This window comes from Mesoplodon mirus (assembly GCF_964341445.2).
Source record: "Mesoplodon mirus genome assembly, chromosome: 9".
Classification (NCBI taxonomy): domain Eukaryota; kingdom Metazoa; phylum Chordata; class Mammalia; order Artiodactyla; family Ziphiidae; genus Mesoplodon; species Mesoplodon mirus.
The window spans coordinates 23,003,579-23,022,972 of NC_138985.1; the positions used below are offsets into that span (position 1 = coordinate 23,003,579).

General features: G+C 43.2%; 1 protein-coding gene across 1 annotated transcript in view; it reads right to left on the bottom strand.

The window, feature by feature from the left end:
* The window catches only part of LAMB4 (laminin subunit beta 4), a gene marked incomplete at both ends in the record, with an annotated part of 124,618 nt that overhangs the window by 44,886 nt on the left and 60,338 nt on the right, over positions 1-19,394 (bottom strand). Inside the window, 7 exon segments of the mRNA XM_082632987.1 lie at positions 1,049-1,145; positions 1,149-1,171; positions 2,709-2,886; positions 8,405-8,415; positions 8,418-8,524; positions 9,318-9,427; positions 12,533-12,727. Of these exon segments, the coding sequence (XP_082489113.1) occupies positions 1,049-1,145; positions 1,149-1,171; positions 2,709-2,886; positions 8,405-8,415; positions 8,418-8,524; positions 9,318-9,427; positions 12,533-12,727 (721 nt within the window).

A 19,394-nucleotide genomic window follows, 5' to 3' on the forward strand; every position in this document is an offset into this window, starting at 1 on the left:
AAAATCTATTCTCTTAGCAACTTTCAAATATACAACACAGTATTATTAACTATAATAGCCATGCTGTACATTACATCCCCATGACTTATTTATTCTATAACTGGCAGTTTGTACTTTTTGACCCCCTTCACTCATTTCGCTCACCAACCCCCCACCCCTTGCTACTGGCAAACACCAGTCTATTGGTGCTCCATACCTATGGGCTTGCTTTTTTGTTTTTTGTTCATTTTAGATTCCACATATAAGTGAGGTTATCCAGTATTTGTCTTTTTCTGACTTATTCATTTAGTATACTGCACTCAAGGCTTACCCATGTTGTTGCAAATGGCAATATCCTCTTCGTTTTTATGGCTGAATAGTACTCCACTGCATGTATATACCACATTTTCTGTAATCATTCACCTGTTGGTGGAAACTTAGATTGTTTCCATATCTTGGCTATTGTAAATAATGCTGCAATGAACATGATAGTGCAAATATCTTTTCGTGTTAGTGTTTTCCTTTTCTTCAGATAAATACTCAGAAGCAAAATTGCTGGATCATATGGTAGTTCTTTTAAATTTTTTGAGGAACCTCCATACTGTTTTCCATAATGGCTCCACCAATTTACATTCCCACCAACAGTGTAGGAGGGTCCCCTTTTCTCCACATCCCAATCTCATTGTTTTAGCCTTTCCAGCCACCGGGCTTATGCACCAGATGTTAAAGCTGGGTTTACACAGCCAACTCCATGGTGTCCTCACATCCCCCCTGGACTACCATCTATCTGATACAAACTGAAAACCCCCTGAAGCATGGACCATGTATTTTTTATCATCACTCAGGTTTCCTAATAGAGCTCTGTACACAGTCAGTGCCCACTGAATGGAAGAATAAAGTATAGCGGAAAAGCTTTCAGTACATTTTATCTACATAGACGAGACAATCTGAATAATGAAGCCAAATTCCTAATCCCTCCCCTTTTCAACTCCCCACATTGATTTTCCTGCCTTTAAAACTCCAAGGTTGAGAACACGTGTGTTTCCCCCATCTGGCTTTTGCTACATACAGTGACAGCTGTGATGCCCCAAACTGTAGCTTCCTGTTGAGCACGTGTCACAGCAGCGGCCGGTCACACGAGGCTTACACTGGCACTGGCCTTCCAGTCAGTCCTGTGAGTGACAGTTGCAGGCTGTAGGGAACAAAACAAGTTAGAGGCAAAGGAAGTGACAGAGAAGCACTCCGTCCTATTAGTGGCTCTAGTTCATGTCTTTCTCATTTGTTACCTCTAATCCTTAACTCCCTCATCTGTTAACTGGGGATGATATATGGTATACCTCCGGGGATTATAAGGATTAAAGACAATCATGCCTGTGAAGTACTTAGAATAGTGCTTGGCACCTGTAAGTGCTCAATAAACACTACTTAACAAACATCACTTGGCAATGAATGTTACTTAACAAGTTATTGAAAAGCTTAAAATAAATTGCTTCAATCATTAATTGTTCCAATGTAATTATTATTTCTTCAATTCCTGATGATCCGTGTTGGTGCTGGATTGTACCTTTCATTTCCCTTGTTCCATATCTTTCATGAGATTGCAGGCAACCCAAAAGTCAGAGTCCTGCATGGAGAAAGCATCTGTCTGGAACTTGGGAAGCCCAGATTCTCATGGTGGCTGTCACGCTACAGCAGTGATTCTCAACTAGGGGGAGATTTTTACCCCTAGGGGACATAGGACAAAGTTTCAGGACATTTTTGGATGTCACAACTGAGGGGAGGGTGGTATCAGGTGGTACTGTTATTGGGTGGGTAGAGGGTAAGGTTGGTGCTAAACATCCTACCATGCACAGGACAGCAACCCCTCCCCAATGAACTATTATCCAGCCCTAAATTTTAAAAGTGCTGAGAGTGAGAAACCCACTCTATAGCTTAGCGAAATGGGCAAGTTACCTAATGTTTTGGACCCAACAGTCTCATTTATTAAATGAAGGTTTAGGGATGAAAGAAGTTGTTTAAAGTTCATTCCAGGATTCCAAAGAAATATTTTAGGACCATTGTTCCAGGAATCTGGCATCCCCAAGCGACAGCCAGGCTCCTCTTTTATACACTTCTTGTACTGCAAGTTATGATTCCAACACATGGACAGACTGCTCTGTGTACCTAATCATCAGGCAGTTGGTATCTACATTGGCTGGTAGGAGTAGATACTAAAATACATTAGATCATTTCACTCATGTTCCTAAAAGCCTTTGCACAGATAGCGGCAATTCGGTAGAGCCCGTTAGACAGATACTCAGGGACTTCCCTGGTGGCGCAGTGGTTAAGAATCCACCTGCCAATGCAGGGACACGGGTTTGATCCCTGGTCCGGGAAGATCCCACATGCCATGCATGGAGCAACTAAGCCCATGTGCCACAACTACTGAGCCCACGTGTTGCAACTACTGAAGCCCACACGCCCTAGAACCCATGCACTGCAACTACTGAGCCTGCAAGCCACAACTACCGAAGCCCGCAGGCCTAGAGCCCATGCTCCGCAGCAACAGAAGTCACCACCATGAGAAGCCCGCGCACCGCAACGAAGAGTAGCCCCCGCTCGCCGCCAACTAGAGAAAGCCCGCTCGCAGCAACGAAGACCCAACACAGCTAAGTAAATACATACATACATACATACATGCATACTAAGGCAATTTCTATTTAAATAAAAAATACCAAACAGATACTCACCCACGGCCCCGTTGTGCAGCCAGGCAGACAAACTGGCTATAAGCCTTTCACATGCTCCAGGGAGCACCTGAGGTCCCATTGCAGAGGCAATTTCAACACAGTTGTGCAGGTGATATTCATCTAAATCCTGCTGGCTGCAGAAATTCTCCAATGAGTTGATTTGGGGAATAAGACCAACCTTTTGAAATAATGAGAAAAGAACACTTACGTTCAAAACTGTCCCCTATTCAAGATTCCAGTTATTAAAAAAAAAATTAGATCTGTGAGAATCATGGTTGAAAAGAGACTCAATTCCATCCTTTCAATTACTTACAACTGAAGATTTCAAGATTTTCAATTTATTTAAGAAATCTTTAAATATTTACATTTATTGACTTATGGCAAAGAAAATAAGGTTTTATCTTTTTATTACTATATTTTTTACTTGTTAATCAATTTGTCTTAGATCTGAAAGAGTTTTAACTAGGCTACTTGTGATAGATTAAGAAATTATGAAAAAAAAAAAAAAAGAAATTATGGCTTACACATAGCACAGGGAGATCAGCTCGGTGCTTTGTGACCCCCTAGAGGGGTGGGATAGGGAGGGTGGGAGGGAGACGCAAGAGGGAGGAGATATGGGGATATATGTATATGTACAGATGATTCACTTTGTTATAAAGCAGAAACTAACACACCATTGTAAAGCAATTATACTCCAATAAAGAAAGAAATTATGGCTTAGATGTTGCATTCTGTAGTATTACTGTGGAACTCTAAAACTCTCCTTTAGAAAGTCTTACCTTTTTCAATTACTTATGAACAGTGCTGTTCTACATCAAACTATCTGCCTCTTGGAGATTCACAGTACAGATTAACATATCAAACCTCTGAGAAGTACTGCAAGAAAGACACTGTTGTTACTGAAGTATAGTTGATTTACAATGTGTTAGTTTCAGGTGTACAGCCCAGTGATTCAGTTTCCATTCTGCTACCCCCAACCTCTCAGCTCAGTGGTTCCCAATATGAGAGGTACCCACCCCCAGGGAGCATTTTAGAAATTCCAAGGGGTGTTTTTGGTTGTCATGGCTACTAGGTGAGGTGTGTTACTGGCATTTAGTGGGTGGGGATCAGACATGCTAGACATTCTCACAACAAGGAAAATCATCACGTCTCCGACAGCTTTTGAATATTTCACTGAACATCCATGAAGGAGGATTCCGTGCTTATAATGATGAGTTGAAAACCTTACTCTGTGTTTTTAAAACACGTTAAACATGTTTACAACACACTGGCTTGCATGGCTATTTCGTATGTAGTGAATCTACGTGTTTGTGCATCTCTGTACTTCAGTATGGCTCCCGGTGTGTTCATGTCGGTGCACGTATGTATTGAAGTACATATTATTTCTTCATAAATTACTTCCCTTTTATTGTGTTTGCACATAACATTGATATTACTTGGAAGTTACGTGTGCAGGTAGGCTCTAATGCCTGTGAATTTCATTGCAGGGTAGGAAAGAGCTTTACGAAGTATCAATATTTGTAATAAAAAGGGAAGGTGGGGGCCTGCTAGACTTCTGAGATGGCCCACACTGTCTGTGGAGTGTGTTTCACCCAGGGCCGCTCTCACTTTCCAAGACGAACTCCATGCCCTGGGGCTGCTCTTGCCTTTTGAGATGGATGGCCTCCTGTCTATGGAATGTGTACCTCTCTAAATAACTCTACTTCTAACCAATCACTTTGTCTCTCACTACATTCTTTCCGCAAAGAGACATGAAGAACCTGAGCTTCAGCAAGTCCTGAGACCAGGCGTGCGATCTCAATTACAAGAGAGTGGGTTCAAGGGGGGAGAAAAAAAAAAAAGGAAGGCTGTGTCAGATGACATTGAGAGCCACACCAAATGACCTCTCACAGTTTCCACTATCTGTCACGCTGTGTTGTCATTTCCTGTGTAACTGCCTGCATCTCCCCTTTAGAGCATCAGCCCCAGTGGGGCAGGCAAGGTGTTGGTCTCGTTAACCCTATGCCTGCCCAAGTGGTTAATTTACAGTAAATGCTTATTAAAAATTGTGCAGTAAAGAAGTATACATACATTCCTAGTATTGTATCTTTGATACTAAAGTGACTCTGCATTCTCCAAACACAAACCAAGCAGGGTGACATGTAGAAGAAAGCCAGATGGGCTAGGCTTGGTGGTGAGGGCAGGCGATCAAGGACAAATTGTTTACAGTTCTTGGTCTCAGCCGGTTTAGAGTTGGCCATTCCTGGCACCAAGACGATACAGTAGTTGACAAGAGTCCCTGTCTATCAGCGATAGGATTTTGTAATGCCATGACTCACTTCTCCTAGAAACTTTTAAGGGCTTTATGTTTACCAAGTGTCGTCCAACCCATGGTTTAAAAGAAGAATGGCAGTTTTATGTCCTAGAATGTATAATTTATGTTTGACTCTCAGCACATTTTTTGGGGCACACATATCATGTAATCAGGGCGACTGAAAACAAAAAAAACCCAACCATCTCACTATGCCTGCCAAACAAAAGATATTTGTGCAGAAGGTTGAATAAAGCTTTCCTCTGGTCTTCTTGGTAATGCATCTCAGTCTCAGATGCAAATGTTAATCTGGCTGCAGAGAAGAATGAACTTTGAAAGGGTCAATTCCAAACAATCGAGTATCTTCCCAAAGCAGCAAAATTGCTTTAGTCTGGAATCATAAAATGCGTAATGACTTTCTCCTACTGCCATCCTGGGTCACGGACTCTAGGGGACACTGCAGGTGCCCTGCCTGGATCTTCCCATCCACCAGCTGCTGTGGCACTGGCTGCTAAAAGCTCACAGCTGTCCCCTTCTCCAGAAAATCAGACCTAGCCACTGTGTCCAGGAGTGAGTGCGCTCTCTGGGGGGATGGGGAGTGGGGTAGGGAGACTGTAGCTGATGATGACGTGGGCACACAAGGCCCCACCCCTTCGCCTCCAGGTGGAACCAACCCTGTGGTGCAATTCATGCTCCAGGGCCCCCTGGAGACCACATCCTTGCCGGGCTCCTTCCCCTGTCCTCTCCCAGTCCCCTCACCCCTCTTCCCTCACAAGCATGCCCTCAATAAACCAGGCCAACCTGATTCCCTGCTTGTAGGAAATCTGACCTAAAATGGGGAGTAAGGGCCTCTTCTGGGATTTTGGACAGTTTGCCAAGATCGGGTTGCTCTCTTAATTTTTATTTTGGTTTCAGGGTTTTCATGGCTATATATAAGGAGAACGATTGCTTGATAATTGACCAAATGAATATATTTTAAGTTCATTTCAAATTATCCATTTATACTCTGCATCAAACATCACTGCAATGATTTTGTTTACATGCCTGTCTTCTGTGTCAGGCTGAGGACGCTTTGAGGGCAAGAACCAGATTTTACCCCCAATCCCCAGGAACCAGCACAGTGCGTGGCCCACATACCCTTAGAGGAGGGGTGATGAATGGACAATTTGGATGGAGGCATTTAACACAGCATCCAGTGATTATCTCTGGAATTTACAAAGTTTATAAATATTTAGGACATGGATTTAAAAAGAGGAGTATTTGGCTTTCATAAATTTGAGTTTCATGACTGTTATGATGACAATAATAACATTCCTTGGTGATTAGGAATCCTTATTTTCTTCCTTTCCCTTTCTTTACTCTGCCTGGGTTTAGCTTTTTTTCCTGAATTAAACCTGTCAGATTTGAGTCTCTTTCTTTGTAACTCACACGTTGGTCATGAGCACAGTTCTATTTAAAGCTCCTCGGTAGAGAATATGAATTATATGGATAGGGAAATCATGATAGGTTACATTTCCCATTCAAGAGTTGGTTTCTATTTTCCACTTCAATTCTATTGAATTTCAGAGAAACAATGAATAATGTTTTAGTATGTATCATGTAATATTTTGGGGCAATATTTGGGACATATTTATATGATATTCAAATTTAACTGGGTACCCTGTATCTTTCTTTCCTCCCTCCCTCCCTCCCTCCCTCCCTCCCTTTCCTTCCTTCCTTTCCTATATCTTGCAACCTCATCTTTGGTAAAATAATCTTAAAACAATGGCTTTTTTTCATGTTATAAAAGCTGAACTTATTGAATAAAATCTAAGATATACCTGCCTCATACTAAATTCTATAGTAGATGATGAAATTAAAAAGTTGTAGGGTATAAATTGAAAAGGTTCAATAGTTAAAAATTGAATTTTAAAGACACAATACACAAAATGTGGATAGAGTTAATTAAATCAGGGGTTGACAAACTTCCTATAAAAGGCCAGAGAATAAATATTTTGGGCTTTGCGGTCATAAGGTCTCTTGCAAATATTCAACGGTGTCTTTGTAGCTTGAAAGCAGTGTAGATAATATGTAAATGAATGGGCATGGCTGTGTTCCAATAAAACTTCATAGGGCCATAGTTTGCTAATTAAATCACAATATTAGAAGATTGTTACAAATGTTTAAAAATGCAATTTTAACAAAGCAATTCCATTTTATCCACAAAAGTACTTTAAAAAAGTCCCACACAATTCTCTACAATTCTGCTAAAGGTGGAATGAAACTGGCACTTTCATGCATTATTGATCATCCTGAAAATTAATTGACATATAAATTAATTAATACCTTCCAGAAATTAATATGACACATTATTTCAAGAACCATAAAACCCTGGGTAAAGTAGGACTGTATTTTCAAATGTTTAAAAAATATACCAGCTACTCAGAATAGAAAAAATAGAAGCAACTTAAATGACCACAAGTAGGGGAATAGATAAGTAAATTAAGTAAATTTATTCAATGTCCAAACTCTGCCAAGGGACAGGCCCAGGCCTGAAGTTGTGCACAGAGTGAGAGTTTGGAAGGAATGCCTGTGGCCCAAATTTGTGAGCCACAACTACTGAGCCTGCGAGCCACAACTACTGAAACCCACGCGCCTAGAGCCCGTGCTCTGCAACAAGAGAAGCCACCACAATGAGAAGCCCACGCACCGCAACGAAGAGTAGCCCCCGCTCGCCGCAACTAGAGAAAGCCCGCGCGCAGCAACAAAGACCCAACACAGCCAAAAATAAATAAATAAATGAATTTTTAAAAAAAGAAGCCACTTAAGGAAATACTATGCATGCTTCCTAAGAATGGCAAGATTACATAAGCATAATAAGAAAACACTTATGATATAACAGGAAGTGACAAAAATCCATGTACAATCTTGTCTAAGCACTCTGATTACAATGATATGAAAGCATAATATGCAAAAAATGGGAACTTGTAAGCTGATAATAATTAATGATTGGTGGAATTTCTCTCCAGACTTTCTGCAGAGCCAGTGCACAGCAGTGGCTCCAGGCAGGGATGCGTGAATCAGGGCTTCTGACTCTGATCTCTCACGCCTCATGCACTAGCTCTGTGACTCTGTGCCTCAGTTCTGTTGTCCGTAAAATGGGAATAATGACAGTACTTCCCTCCTAGAGTAGTTGTGAAGTCTAACTAACAGAATATGGAAAACACTTCAAACCGTGGCTGGCACATACTATTCTGGATGATTTGCCATTGTTATTAGATGACCTTTATATAGAGTAGGTGATTTTTTATAATGAAACAAATACTTTTCTATTTCTGATGAAACACTTCAAAGTACAAGCCTATTTTTAGAATTAGAATGGAGCTCATTTCAGCAGGAAGCACCCCCAAGGGTCTGTTATACTTACAGAATCAATTCAATGTGTGAATGAGCCTGGAATCCTCCTTCCAAAGGCTGGGAAAAATAGACATCTATGGAATATTGTACATCTGGTTCTAAACAGATGGGTGTGGGAAGCAGCACGATTCTGTATTAAGAGAAGTAAAGCAAAAATTCAGTGACAAAAGTACAGTTATATAAGCTAAGCGGCCATCGTATTTGGTGTGTTTCACGTGTGCCGTGAAGTGGGTGCCACTGTGGGATGGAGACCGGGCTGAGGTCCAGACCAGCTCAGGTGCATTGGGTGGACAGTCAGTTCACACTCAGATGCTCTGTGGCTCTTCCGTAGGGTTGTGCTAAACAGCAAAGCTTTGGAAACTGGCCGTGGTTTGTCAGGACGGCTCTGGGAAAAGGATGGAGCAAAGGTCCTTCATCCCATCTATCAGGCTAATATCAACAGGGTCTCTGTTTTATTCAGCCACAAATCTCCAATGCAAAATTAGCGGCCTCAAAACTAGACTCTCAGCTGTTGAGATAACTCAAGCTGAATACTGTCCTCTCATTCGCATAGCATTTCATTTTCTCACATCTCCAGGCATCTGGGGAATGGGAAACAAACATTCAAGATCTAGGGTCAGGATATCTGGGCTGGAGGCCTGATTCTTCTACACATTAGCTATACGACTCGGGCAAGTCATCAGAGTGTTCTCGTTCTCAATTTCCTACTCATCTGATGAAGACAAAACCTACCTCCTTGAGTTGTTAGCAAGATTCAACGCAGTATGAATGTAAAGCAGAGCATAGCACACAGTAAACACTTAATAAACATTATGTCTCCTTTGATACATCTCTACTCTCACTTAGTTCCTGGATACAAATTCCTGATAGATGAACAACATTCTAAGAAACATTCAACGTTTGAGGACAGGCCCCCCACATACCTGGAAGCTGCTGGTAAAGGCTGAGGCTTTGGCTGTGGGGTCTCACGTGCACAGTGCTTGCTCTCTCCAGCCAGGTTAACCACCATCTGGACAGTCCAGTCATCTGCAGACTAGACAGGCATCACATAAGAGCACGTCCCTGCGAGGATGCATGCACCAACATATTCCTAATGGAGAGTGCGTGGGATAAATTTGCAACCCACGGCCCGCTCAGAAAACAGAATTTTGGAGCTGAGAGAAGAGGTTCGCTCTCAGGCTCAACTCTCCGGTGTTTGAATTGTGATCCAGGTAGAAAGAATGTTGTTTCTGGCCATAGATGTAATTCCTGGGTCTAGAAAAACCCTGGCACTCCTGACAGGTCTAATCTTTAACCTCTGTCTCCCAAAGAGTCGATTAAATCATCATGTTCCTGAGTTCCTAATACCATACACAAAAATAAACTCAAAATGGATTAAAGACCTAAATGTAAGGCTAGACACTATAAAACTCTTAGAGGAAAACATAGGAAAAAACACTCTTTGACATAAATCACAGCAAGATCTTTTTGAGCCACCTCCTAGAGTCATGGAAATAAAATAAAAAATGAGCAAATGGGACCTAATGAAACTTCAAAGCTTTTGCACAGCAAAGGAAACCGTAAACAAGATGAAAAGACAACCCTCAGAATGAGAGAAAATATTTGCAAATGAAGCAACTGACAAAGGATTAATCTCCAAAGTGTACAAGCAGATCATGTAGCTCCATATCAAAAAAACAAACAACCCAATCCAAAAATGGGCAGAAGACCTAAGCAGACATTTCTCCAAAGAAGATATACAGACTGCCAACAAACTCATGAAAGAATGCTCAACATCACTAATCATTAGAGAAATTCAAATAAAAACTACAATGAGGTATCACCTCATACCAGTCAGAATGGCCATCATCAAAAAATCTACAAACAATAGGGCTTCCCTGGCGGCGCAGTGGTTGAGAATCTGCCTGCTAATGCAGCGGACATGGGTTCAAGCCCTGGTCTGGGAAGATCCCACATGCCGCGGAGCGACTAGGCCCGTGAGCCACAACTACTGAGCCTGCACGTCTGGAGCCTGTGCTCCGCAACAAGAGAGGCCGCGATAGTGAGAGGCCCGCGCACCGCGATGAAGAGTGGCCCCCGCTTGCCACAACTAGAGAAAGCCCTCACACAGAAACGAAGACCCAACACAGCAAAAATAAATAAATTAATTAATAAACTCCTACCCCCAACACCTTCTAAAAAAAAAATCTACAAACAATAAATGCTGGAGAGGGTGTGGAGAAAAGGGAACCCTCCTGAACTCTTGGTGGGAATGTAAATTGATACAGCCACTATGGAGAACAGTATGGAGGTTCCTTAAAAAACTAAAAATAGAACTACCATACAACCCAGCAATCCCACTACTGGGCATATACCCTGAGAAAACCATAATTCAGAAAGAGTCATGTACCACAACGTTCATTGCAGCTCTATTTACAATAGCCAGGACATGGAAGCAACCTAAACGCCCATCAACAGATGAATGGATAAAGATGTGGCACATGTATACAATGGAATATTACTCAGCCATAAAAAGGAATGAAATTGAGTTATTTTTAATGAGGTGGATGGACCTAGAGTCTGTCATACAGAGCGAAGTAAGTCAGAAAAAGAAAAACAAATACCGTACAGCAACGCACATATATGGAATCTAAAAAAACGGTACTGATGAACGTAGTAGTAGGGTAGGAATAAAGACGCAGACGTAGAGAACGGACTTGAGGACACGGGGAGGGGGAAGGGTAAGCTGGGATGAAGTGAGAGAGTTGCATGGACATATAGACACTACCAAATGTAAAACAGATAGCTAGTGGGAAGCAGCCGCATAGCACAGGGAGATCAACTCATGCTTTGTGACCACCTTGAGGGGTGGGATAAGGAGGGTGGGAGGGAGGCTCAAGAGGGAGGGGATATGGGGATATATGTATACATATACCTGATTCCCTTTGTTGTACAGCAGAAACTAACACAACTTTGTAAAGCAATTATACTCCAATAAAGATATTTTAAAACAAATCATGTTCCTGGATCACAGAAACAAACAAAAAAATCCTTCACACGAAGATATATTTCTTTCATATCAGTGCATATATATTATTTTGTAAGTTTATATTATTATATTATTAGATCTATTTATACGTATCTGTATAAATACATACCTATATATAGAGACATACACACACACATATATATAGATAGACAGCGAGAGAGAGAGAAAGAGAGTGCATATGCTAATTAGCTAAACTCTGGAAGCCTTACAATCAGGAAAAGCTTTTTAAAGCTGTCAGAGATACGTTCTCTCTATACAAAAATTAAATATATTTATGTGTATATACACATATGTAAAAAAAAATGACTTTCCTGTCATACTCACCAGGTCAAAGTTCCTTGTAGTCCTTTGCCTTTCATGTGTAAGTGAGAAACTGAGAACTATATCATGTTAAGAGTGTCAAAGCAGATCATCAGCTCTGGTCATACCATAGAAAGTGAGCCCTTCCAGAATGTGGTCCCTAGAGAGACTCTGGGGGCTCTGAGGCCACCCCCAGCCATATAAAATATTTTTCAGGGCAGATGGTCTGTGGGGTTTCATATCATCAAAGAAAAGGTTATACAAAGAAAAGGTTAGGAGCCACTGCTCTAGATCAAGTGTTTTTCTAATTTGGTTTCTCTTCCTCTTAGATATTTCTCAAAGGGTGGGGGAAGGCTAGAAAGGTAGCAGGCAAGAGGCGCAGGCTGCTTTTAGCTTTTCTCTCGTCTCCTGGTAAAATCCAAGTGCAAATAAATACCTGTACTGCATCCCTATGAATCTGAATCTCTACACAGGTTTATTACATTTTTAGAAAAAAAAAAGTCCCAGGAGGGCAGGATTTGCGTTATTTTAGTTATTTATTGTCCTTATACAAACATTCCATCACCACTTCCCTAGAACTAGTATCTTAAATCTATAGCCCCAGCTTTAGCTTCTCTCCACAGAATATAGGCGTGTGCATATGGCTGTGTTGCTTTAGGAAACCCTTTGGTTTATAATGCTCTCCAGATGTTCGACTTTTTGCAAATCCTGTTAAGATGAACGTAGGCAAGATTGGAATGGAAACACTTAGCTCAAGAACGTATTTCAGTCAGCTCGGAACCACCACGGTGGAAGTGGATGAAAGGATACCTGAGTTTCATAGCGAATGGCAACAGCAAAATCCATGGGAATGGGGATGTTCCCCACAGCAAATCTCAAGCCGGCCCCAGGGAGAATGCTGGCAAATCCAGGTGCCATCCACGTAACAGGCACCCCAGGAACTGGCCCTCGGAGAACGACAGAAACAGCAGGCAGCTGGCCAGAGAGGAATAAACACAACTTTGCCTAGAGTGAAAGGCTGGAAGAGTTCAGGGGGGAAAACAAAAACAAAAACAAAACCCATGGGTTTCTTGATGTGTATATGATCCATCTGAGTCTTGAATAGATTATCCCAACCAGGATACAGTCCAGAATACAGCGGAGAAAAATGTGCTGAGTCTGCAGCTTTGGAACATATGTTACCGTATAGAATAATCACTTGGAAAGCACTGTCACTGGCCAGTACGTTATGTACTCCACGTGTCACGTACTGAGTGATTCCACATTGGTGACCTTGGCTTTTCCCAGATCTGACTGTGGAGTTCTGGCTAAAATACGGAGGGCAAGAAAATATTCCCATGCCTACACTTCATGGATTTTGCCTAATTGTGCATGACAATGATAAAACCCACCCAGATTTTTTTTTTAGATGTTTCTTCCATGCAAATATGAGAAATGATTTTCTCCCATCTGCTTGGGGGCACGTAAGTACAAAACTGCTCACACACTTGATTGATTAGCAGCCCTGCCGGTCACAATGCTGGATGTCAGCCTGGGGCCATCTGGACCCTATAGATAATACTTCCTTGATGACTTCGGCATCTGCCTCTCGACACTTCCAGCCTCCACAGGAATGCTGCCTCTTGTTACTTTCTGCCTGTATTGCTGCAACAGCCTCTTGGCTGTTCCCTCCGTGATCTCGCTAGTCCAGTACATACCGCACACTGCTGCCAACAAGCATTTCAAAAGCTTTCTCACTGCCAAGAGCATCGTGCCCAAATTACTTAGCCTGGAGTTCAAGTTGCTCTGTGATCTACCACAAACTGCTCTTCATTTGACAAATGTTCATTTACTAACAATTCAATCCCCGCCTCTGAATTGGGAATGCGTATACGAATAGGACAGATGCCCAGCCCCAGAGGGATTTAAAATCTTGAGTGGGAGACAGAAAGGTAAATAAGAAAAGAGACAGAGGTGTATGTAAACTCATCTCTATGCAACGTTTTTCAAACTTTAAAAAAAGTACTCTGGAATTTGCGACACTGTAGGTACCCCCGCCCCACCCTGGGATCCCCCTTTCCTTGGTTGGTATACCCATCTCGTGTGTGTGTGTGTGTGTGTGTGTGTGTGTGTGTGTGTGTGTGTGTGTGTGTGTGTGTGTGTGTGTGTGTGTGTGTGTGTGTGTGTGTGTGTGTGTGTGTGTGTGTGTGTGTGTGTGTGTGTGTGTTTTCTAACAGCTCACCATTGCCCCCCTTCTCCGGAGAACCGCCCACTCCTACCCCTGGGGTAGCTCACAGCCAAAGACTGCCTGATAGGAGGTTATAAAAGGCTGGCCCTGTCGTCTCAAGGGGCAGGACAAATTTATCTGCAGTTTGTTTCTGACTTTCTCTGTGGATCAATCCAAGTTTTGTTCTACCTGAGACCACCTCTGACTCTTTCCTCTTCTCTGCCATGCTTCCTTCACTCTCTTAAGAGTGTTCCCGAAGAACACTGCCTTCATAAATTACATGCACCTGAATCTGGTCTTAGGCTCTGTTTCTAGGGCCAATGACCTGAGACAGTTGGTAGCAGACAGTGTAGACTCTAACATGCATTCCTGGATGTGGATCATTTACTGTTCGTCTGGCAATGAGGAACCCAGTGGGTAACGTGTTGATGACCCTTGTGTAGCAGCAGAGCCATTGCTGAAACAGTCATCTGTGGCCACCTGGGACAGGATAGAGGGCAAAGGGGAGGCACTGACTTGAGCAAGTTTTTTGATACAGGGGAAAGAGTAGTTATAAGGACTGTGGACATGGGTGGCTATTGTTGCACACCACTGACGCATCTGATGAAAGACGATGTCAGGCTCAGGGCAATCGATCAGCAACTCAGAGTCAAGTGTGAGAATCAGAAGGGCTCCCTGGCAGCATTTAAAGAAGCTCATCTCCTTTAGTGAGAGGGCAGGAAGAGCTAAAGACCAGGCACAAGACCTAATTGGAAGAGCTGCGGAACTTCAGGGAAGGCTGAGTGCTCAGCCTGGGTAAGTCACCTATGCCCAAGTCAGGCCCTCCCTTCACAGGGAAGCAGGGGGATCTTGAGGCATGGATGATGCACATGAGAATCGTGAACCTTGAGGTTCTCCTGAGCACTCTTGGACTAGAGAAGTAATCCACTCACACTTATTCGAAAATAGAGGCCCCCCCATCCTCGCCCACCTCCATCCCTGCCACATTTGAAGACGAGGCAGACATCTCAAATGATGCAGGTACCTTAAAAGAAAACGTACGCATTCCTGAGGATCTGCCCCTCCTGACCACTTGCCTGATCATTAGGGTCAAGTTGCAGCATGATCTGATGGGAAAGGGCTGGCATCTCCAAGAGGGACCTGGTTAACACGAACAAGTAGCAACTGGGAGAGGATGGCTGGGCATGGATCGTGAGGGGTGCCAGAGCAAGGGGATAGAATATGAAATCAGGTAAGGAGAGTTTGTTGGTTTGGGGTCACCGGTGATAAAGGATTGAGCAGCCTGGCAAGGGCCCCGGAGCCCTGCGAGATGCTTGGCGAAAGCTGTGGTCCAGAATAATGAAGCAGAGCTGCCAGAACGAATGTAGCAGGCTGGGGAGGATGGGTTACAAGGCTCAAAGAACTCGGCGTGCTTGAATGGATGTAAGACGCAAGGCTGGAAAACCCATCAGCTGACTATGCTCCTTGTCCATTTTTCAAGACAGTGAGGAATGAGCTGGTGAGGGGGCCACCAGCTTCACTGAGCAGCAGAGGATGGGGTACCCTCTGTAGGCTGGTAGCCTAAACCATTACAGAATTGAGCTCCTCGGTATCAGTGTGGTGGCCAGGATCGCAGACTATCAAGGGTTGGGGAGCATTTAACCCTCAAGAGCAAGATGGGTATAATTACAATGGTCAGCGAGGTTGGAATAGGAGACAAGGGGGCCTGACCTACAGGAATCTTCTGTGGAGACGACTAATAGAACATGATGCTCCTAGGAGCAAGATAGATGAGCAGTCGACAAAATATTGCTTAATATGTGTAATCCAAAGTGATCAGGTATGAACTGGCAGAGGCTGAGTTCAGCCACCTCAACAGAAAGACATAATCCTTTCCCAAATCTATAGAGCTGAGCAAATTCTCAGACCCAGACCCCAGTGACTGAATGAGAGGCTGGGTCCCAATGAGGAAAGACTCTTCACCACCACAGCAAGTGTTAATTCTCTCACTTATCTCCCAAAGAGATCTATGCTTATTTACTAATCTATTGGGGAAGCAGAAATGCCTAGATCTTTCGAGGGCTAATGGATACAGGATCTGAGTTGATACTGATAACCATGTACCCAAAGTGCCATCATGGTCCCCCTGTTAGAACAGGGCATATGAGGGTCAGGTAGTAAATGGAGATCTGACTTAGGTTCTTTTCACACTCAGTTCTCTAGGTTTACTGAACCATTGATTGTTTCCTCTAATTCTTGTATATGTATTGGAATGGACCTACTTAGCAGCTGGCATTGATGTTAGTGCTCCTATAGTAGGAAAGGCCGAGTAAAACCTTGTGAAATGCCCATCCTCCATTGCCCTCCCCACCACCACCAAGCCAAGATAGCAAATAAAAAGCAATATTGCAAATCAGAGGCATTCTCAAAGTGCCATTCTCAAGACTTGGTGGTAGGTCTCATATCATATCTCCATTACAAATTTTATACTAATATAACTAAGTTGTAGCCCCACTTGGCAGCTGTCCTGCTGGAAGGAGTATCATGACCAGAGCTGGTTACCACCACCCTGGTGCATGATACACAGCTATTGAAATGCAAAATGTGCTTTTTTCCATCTCCATGAGGAAGAAAAAACAGAAGCAATTTGTATTCGCTTGGGATGGGCAGTCGTGTATATTTAGTCTTGCCCCAAGGCTATTAATTCTCCTACTCTCTGTAACAGTATAGCCCAAAAGAATCTGGACCATCCAGATGTTCTACAAAATATGACACTGACTCCCTATACTGAAGGATAGTGAACTGGATCCCTTGGTCTAAGGCGATGTCATGTGGTGTCCCACAGTGAGAATCGGACACTCTATGGCCTTGGTCAGCACCACTCTCTGACAGCTCAGAGAGTGTCTAATTCACCAATGTGGAAAAACACAACTTCCTCAGCCCAAGGGATCCACTTTACAGTAAAAGAAGTGTATCAGTGGTCATGCGACTTTGGGATCCACTGTTCCTACACAAACCATGGCATCCAGAAGATGCTGACCTGAGATGGCAGTGGGATTGGGCCCCTAAAAGATGCATTAGCTTCACTAGCTTGGAAATGACACCCTGTGAGATGGGGCAATTTTCTTCTAGATGTTATTTACTCCTTAAACCAATGGTCTTTATGTGATGCTGTGTCCCCAGCAGGGAAAAAGCATGGGTTTGGGAACCAAGTAGGAGTAGCCAAGCTCATTGTCACTCCCAGTGACCATGAATTTCTTATGTTTGTAGTTAAAATTGGCACTGCGTGCTATAGAGATAAATAGTATAATTCAGGTGAATAATTTAGATTTTTAATATTTCTTTACTTAGAATGACATTAAATAGCACATAAAAATATTTTGACAAGTTGAGAGAGTATGGAAGAAAGTAAAAAGCTTTATACTTTACTATCTTCAAGGGCCCTTTCCCTAATTTCTGAATAAGGGGCCCTGCATTTTAATTTTTATTTTGCCCTGGCCCTGCACATGGGTCTGCGCATGCCAGGAGTGAACGTGAGTCTATGCTGTTAGTGTACTGCCTGGTCCCCTTTACTGGGTCACTCTATCTCGCCACCAGCTCCTGGGATTGTTGGTTGCTATGTCTCACCGCTGCCCCCTTCTCTTGAGAATTGCCCTTGGCTGCTGTGAGCCACCTCACCTGGGAGGTGATCTGCATCTGCCCTGGCAGCCTACAGCCATGTCTGCCTGACATGAGAAGACAGCCCTGGGGCCTTAATGGGGGACAACTCTGTGGTGCAATTTCTGCTTCACAGCTTCCCCAGGGGAACAGGCAAGGCTAGACTCAGGCAAGGCCTAGATGCCACCCTTGCCTCACTTTCCCCGCTCCGCAGCCTACTGCCCTCCTCCCTGACAGGTTTCTCCTGATGAGTGCTTCCTTAGTAAAACACATGCACCCAGATCTCTGTTGCAATCTCTGATTGTAGGGAATCCAACCTAAGACAGTGACTCAGTGCGCGCGCGCGCACAGACACACACACACATTTATATAAAACTGAAATAAAAGTTTCATAAAAAAATGCTCCTGTTTTATATTCTTCTGTTGTACTAAACTGATCCAGTCAATTGATTTCATGACCTACTTACTAGTAGGCATGACCTGCAGTTTGAAAATTACTGACCTATGGGACTCCAGAGATAGAAACAATTATGTCCAGATGTCAGGGTAGGGAATGTCAGGGAAAGATAAATCTGAATTGGGTCTTAAGGGATGACTAGAAGTTTTGCAAGTCAGTAATACAGAGGTGGTCATTTCAGGCAAGAGTCAGGAGAGGAGGCCGTGGATGCTTTGAGCAGTGTTTCTCAAAGTGCTGCCAGGGACCACTCGTATCACTTGGGGTGCTCGGCAAACATGCGGATTTCTTTTCTCCCTCCCAATGATCCAAAATGTGTGGGGTTTTTTTTTTAATCATTGTGCCAAACACCTCAAATATTTAAACCCAAGTGAAGATCACAAAATGTACCCATGTTTTCCTAAGTCTTCGATGGTTCCAATTTGAACCTCATTGCTCTAGAGCAACACTGCCTAATTGAACTTTCTACAATAATGAAAATGTTCTATATTTGCACTATCCAATACAATAGTCCCATGTATAGAGTTACCTGAAAAAACTTGACTAGTCTCACATTCCCTGATTCAGCATCTCAAGTGGAAGGCCCTAGCATCTGCATTCTAAACAATCTCCCTGGGCAATATCCCTGGGCAATACTTATGCACACTAAAATTTAAAGGTTCACTGATCTTTGCCACAGTGAGCAAGGGCACTCCCTACTTTTCTCTTTCAGGTGGACTTCAGATTGAGATGCCTAGAGTCAGAGAAGGCTTCATGGGCATGTGGCATGGGAACAGAAACAAGCAGAATAAAGAGCAAAGCCTCTGTGACTTGGTGCACATGGGCCTGGAAGGATGAACACCATCTATGAAGCCTTCTCTTATCCTCTCAATTGGAGGTGGTTCTCCTTAAGTGGAATCCATATCACATTATGTACACCTCTTTATGATACTTACCCCACCCTGCCATGCATTCATTGTTTGTATACGTGGCTCATTTCCCCCACCACAATCTTAAGGGCAGGCTCTATGTCTAGGTATTTCCATTTTCATTCAATCAATCATTTCATCCACTCGAGAAAGTCTCTTATGAATAAGGAACTGTTTCAGCTGCTGGGTTTATGAACAAGACAGCTAACATCTGCTTTCCTTTGCTTTTCCAACATGCCCCTTCATGCATATGCACACAGGAAGGCTCAGTAAAGACCCCGGCATAACAAATGAACAAACAAACACACAGACCTAAAGTGGCCCTGACTTCGAGGGAATACTAGTGGGCTAGCTACAAGGTCTTCAGGTCTCCTCTGGCCTTCTGAAGCCATCAGAGGCAGGGCCCTGTGGAGGCGGCATCGCCCTGGCACTCACGCCGGCAATGACCAACTACATCCATCTCAGGTT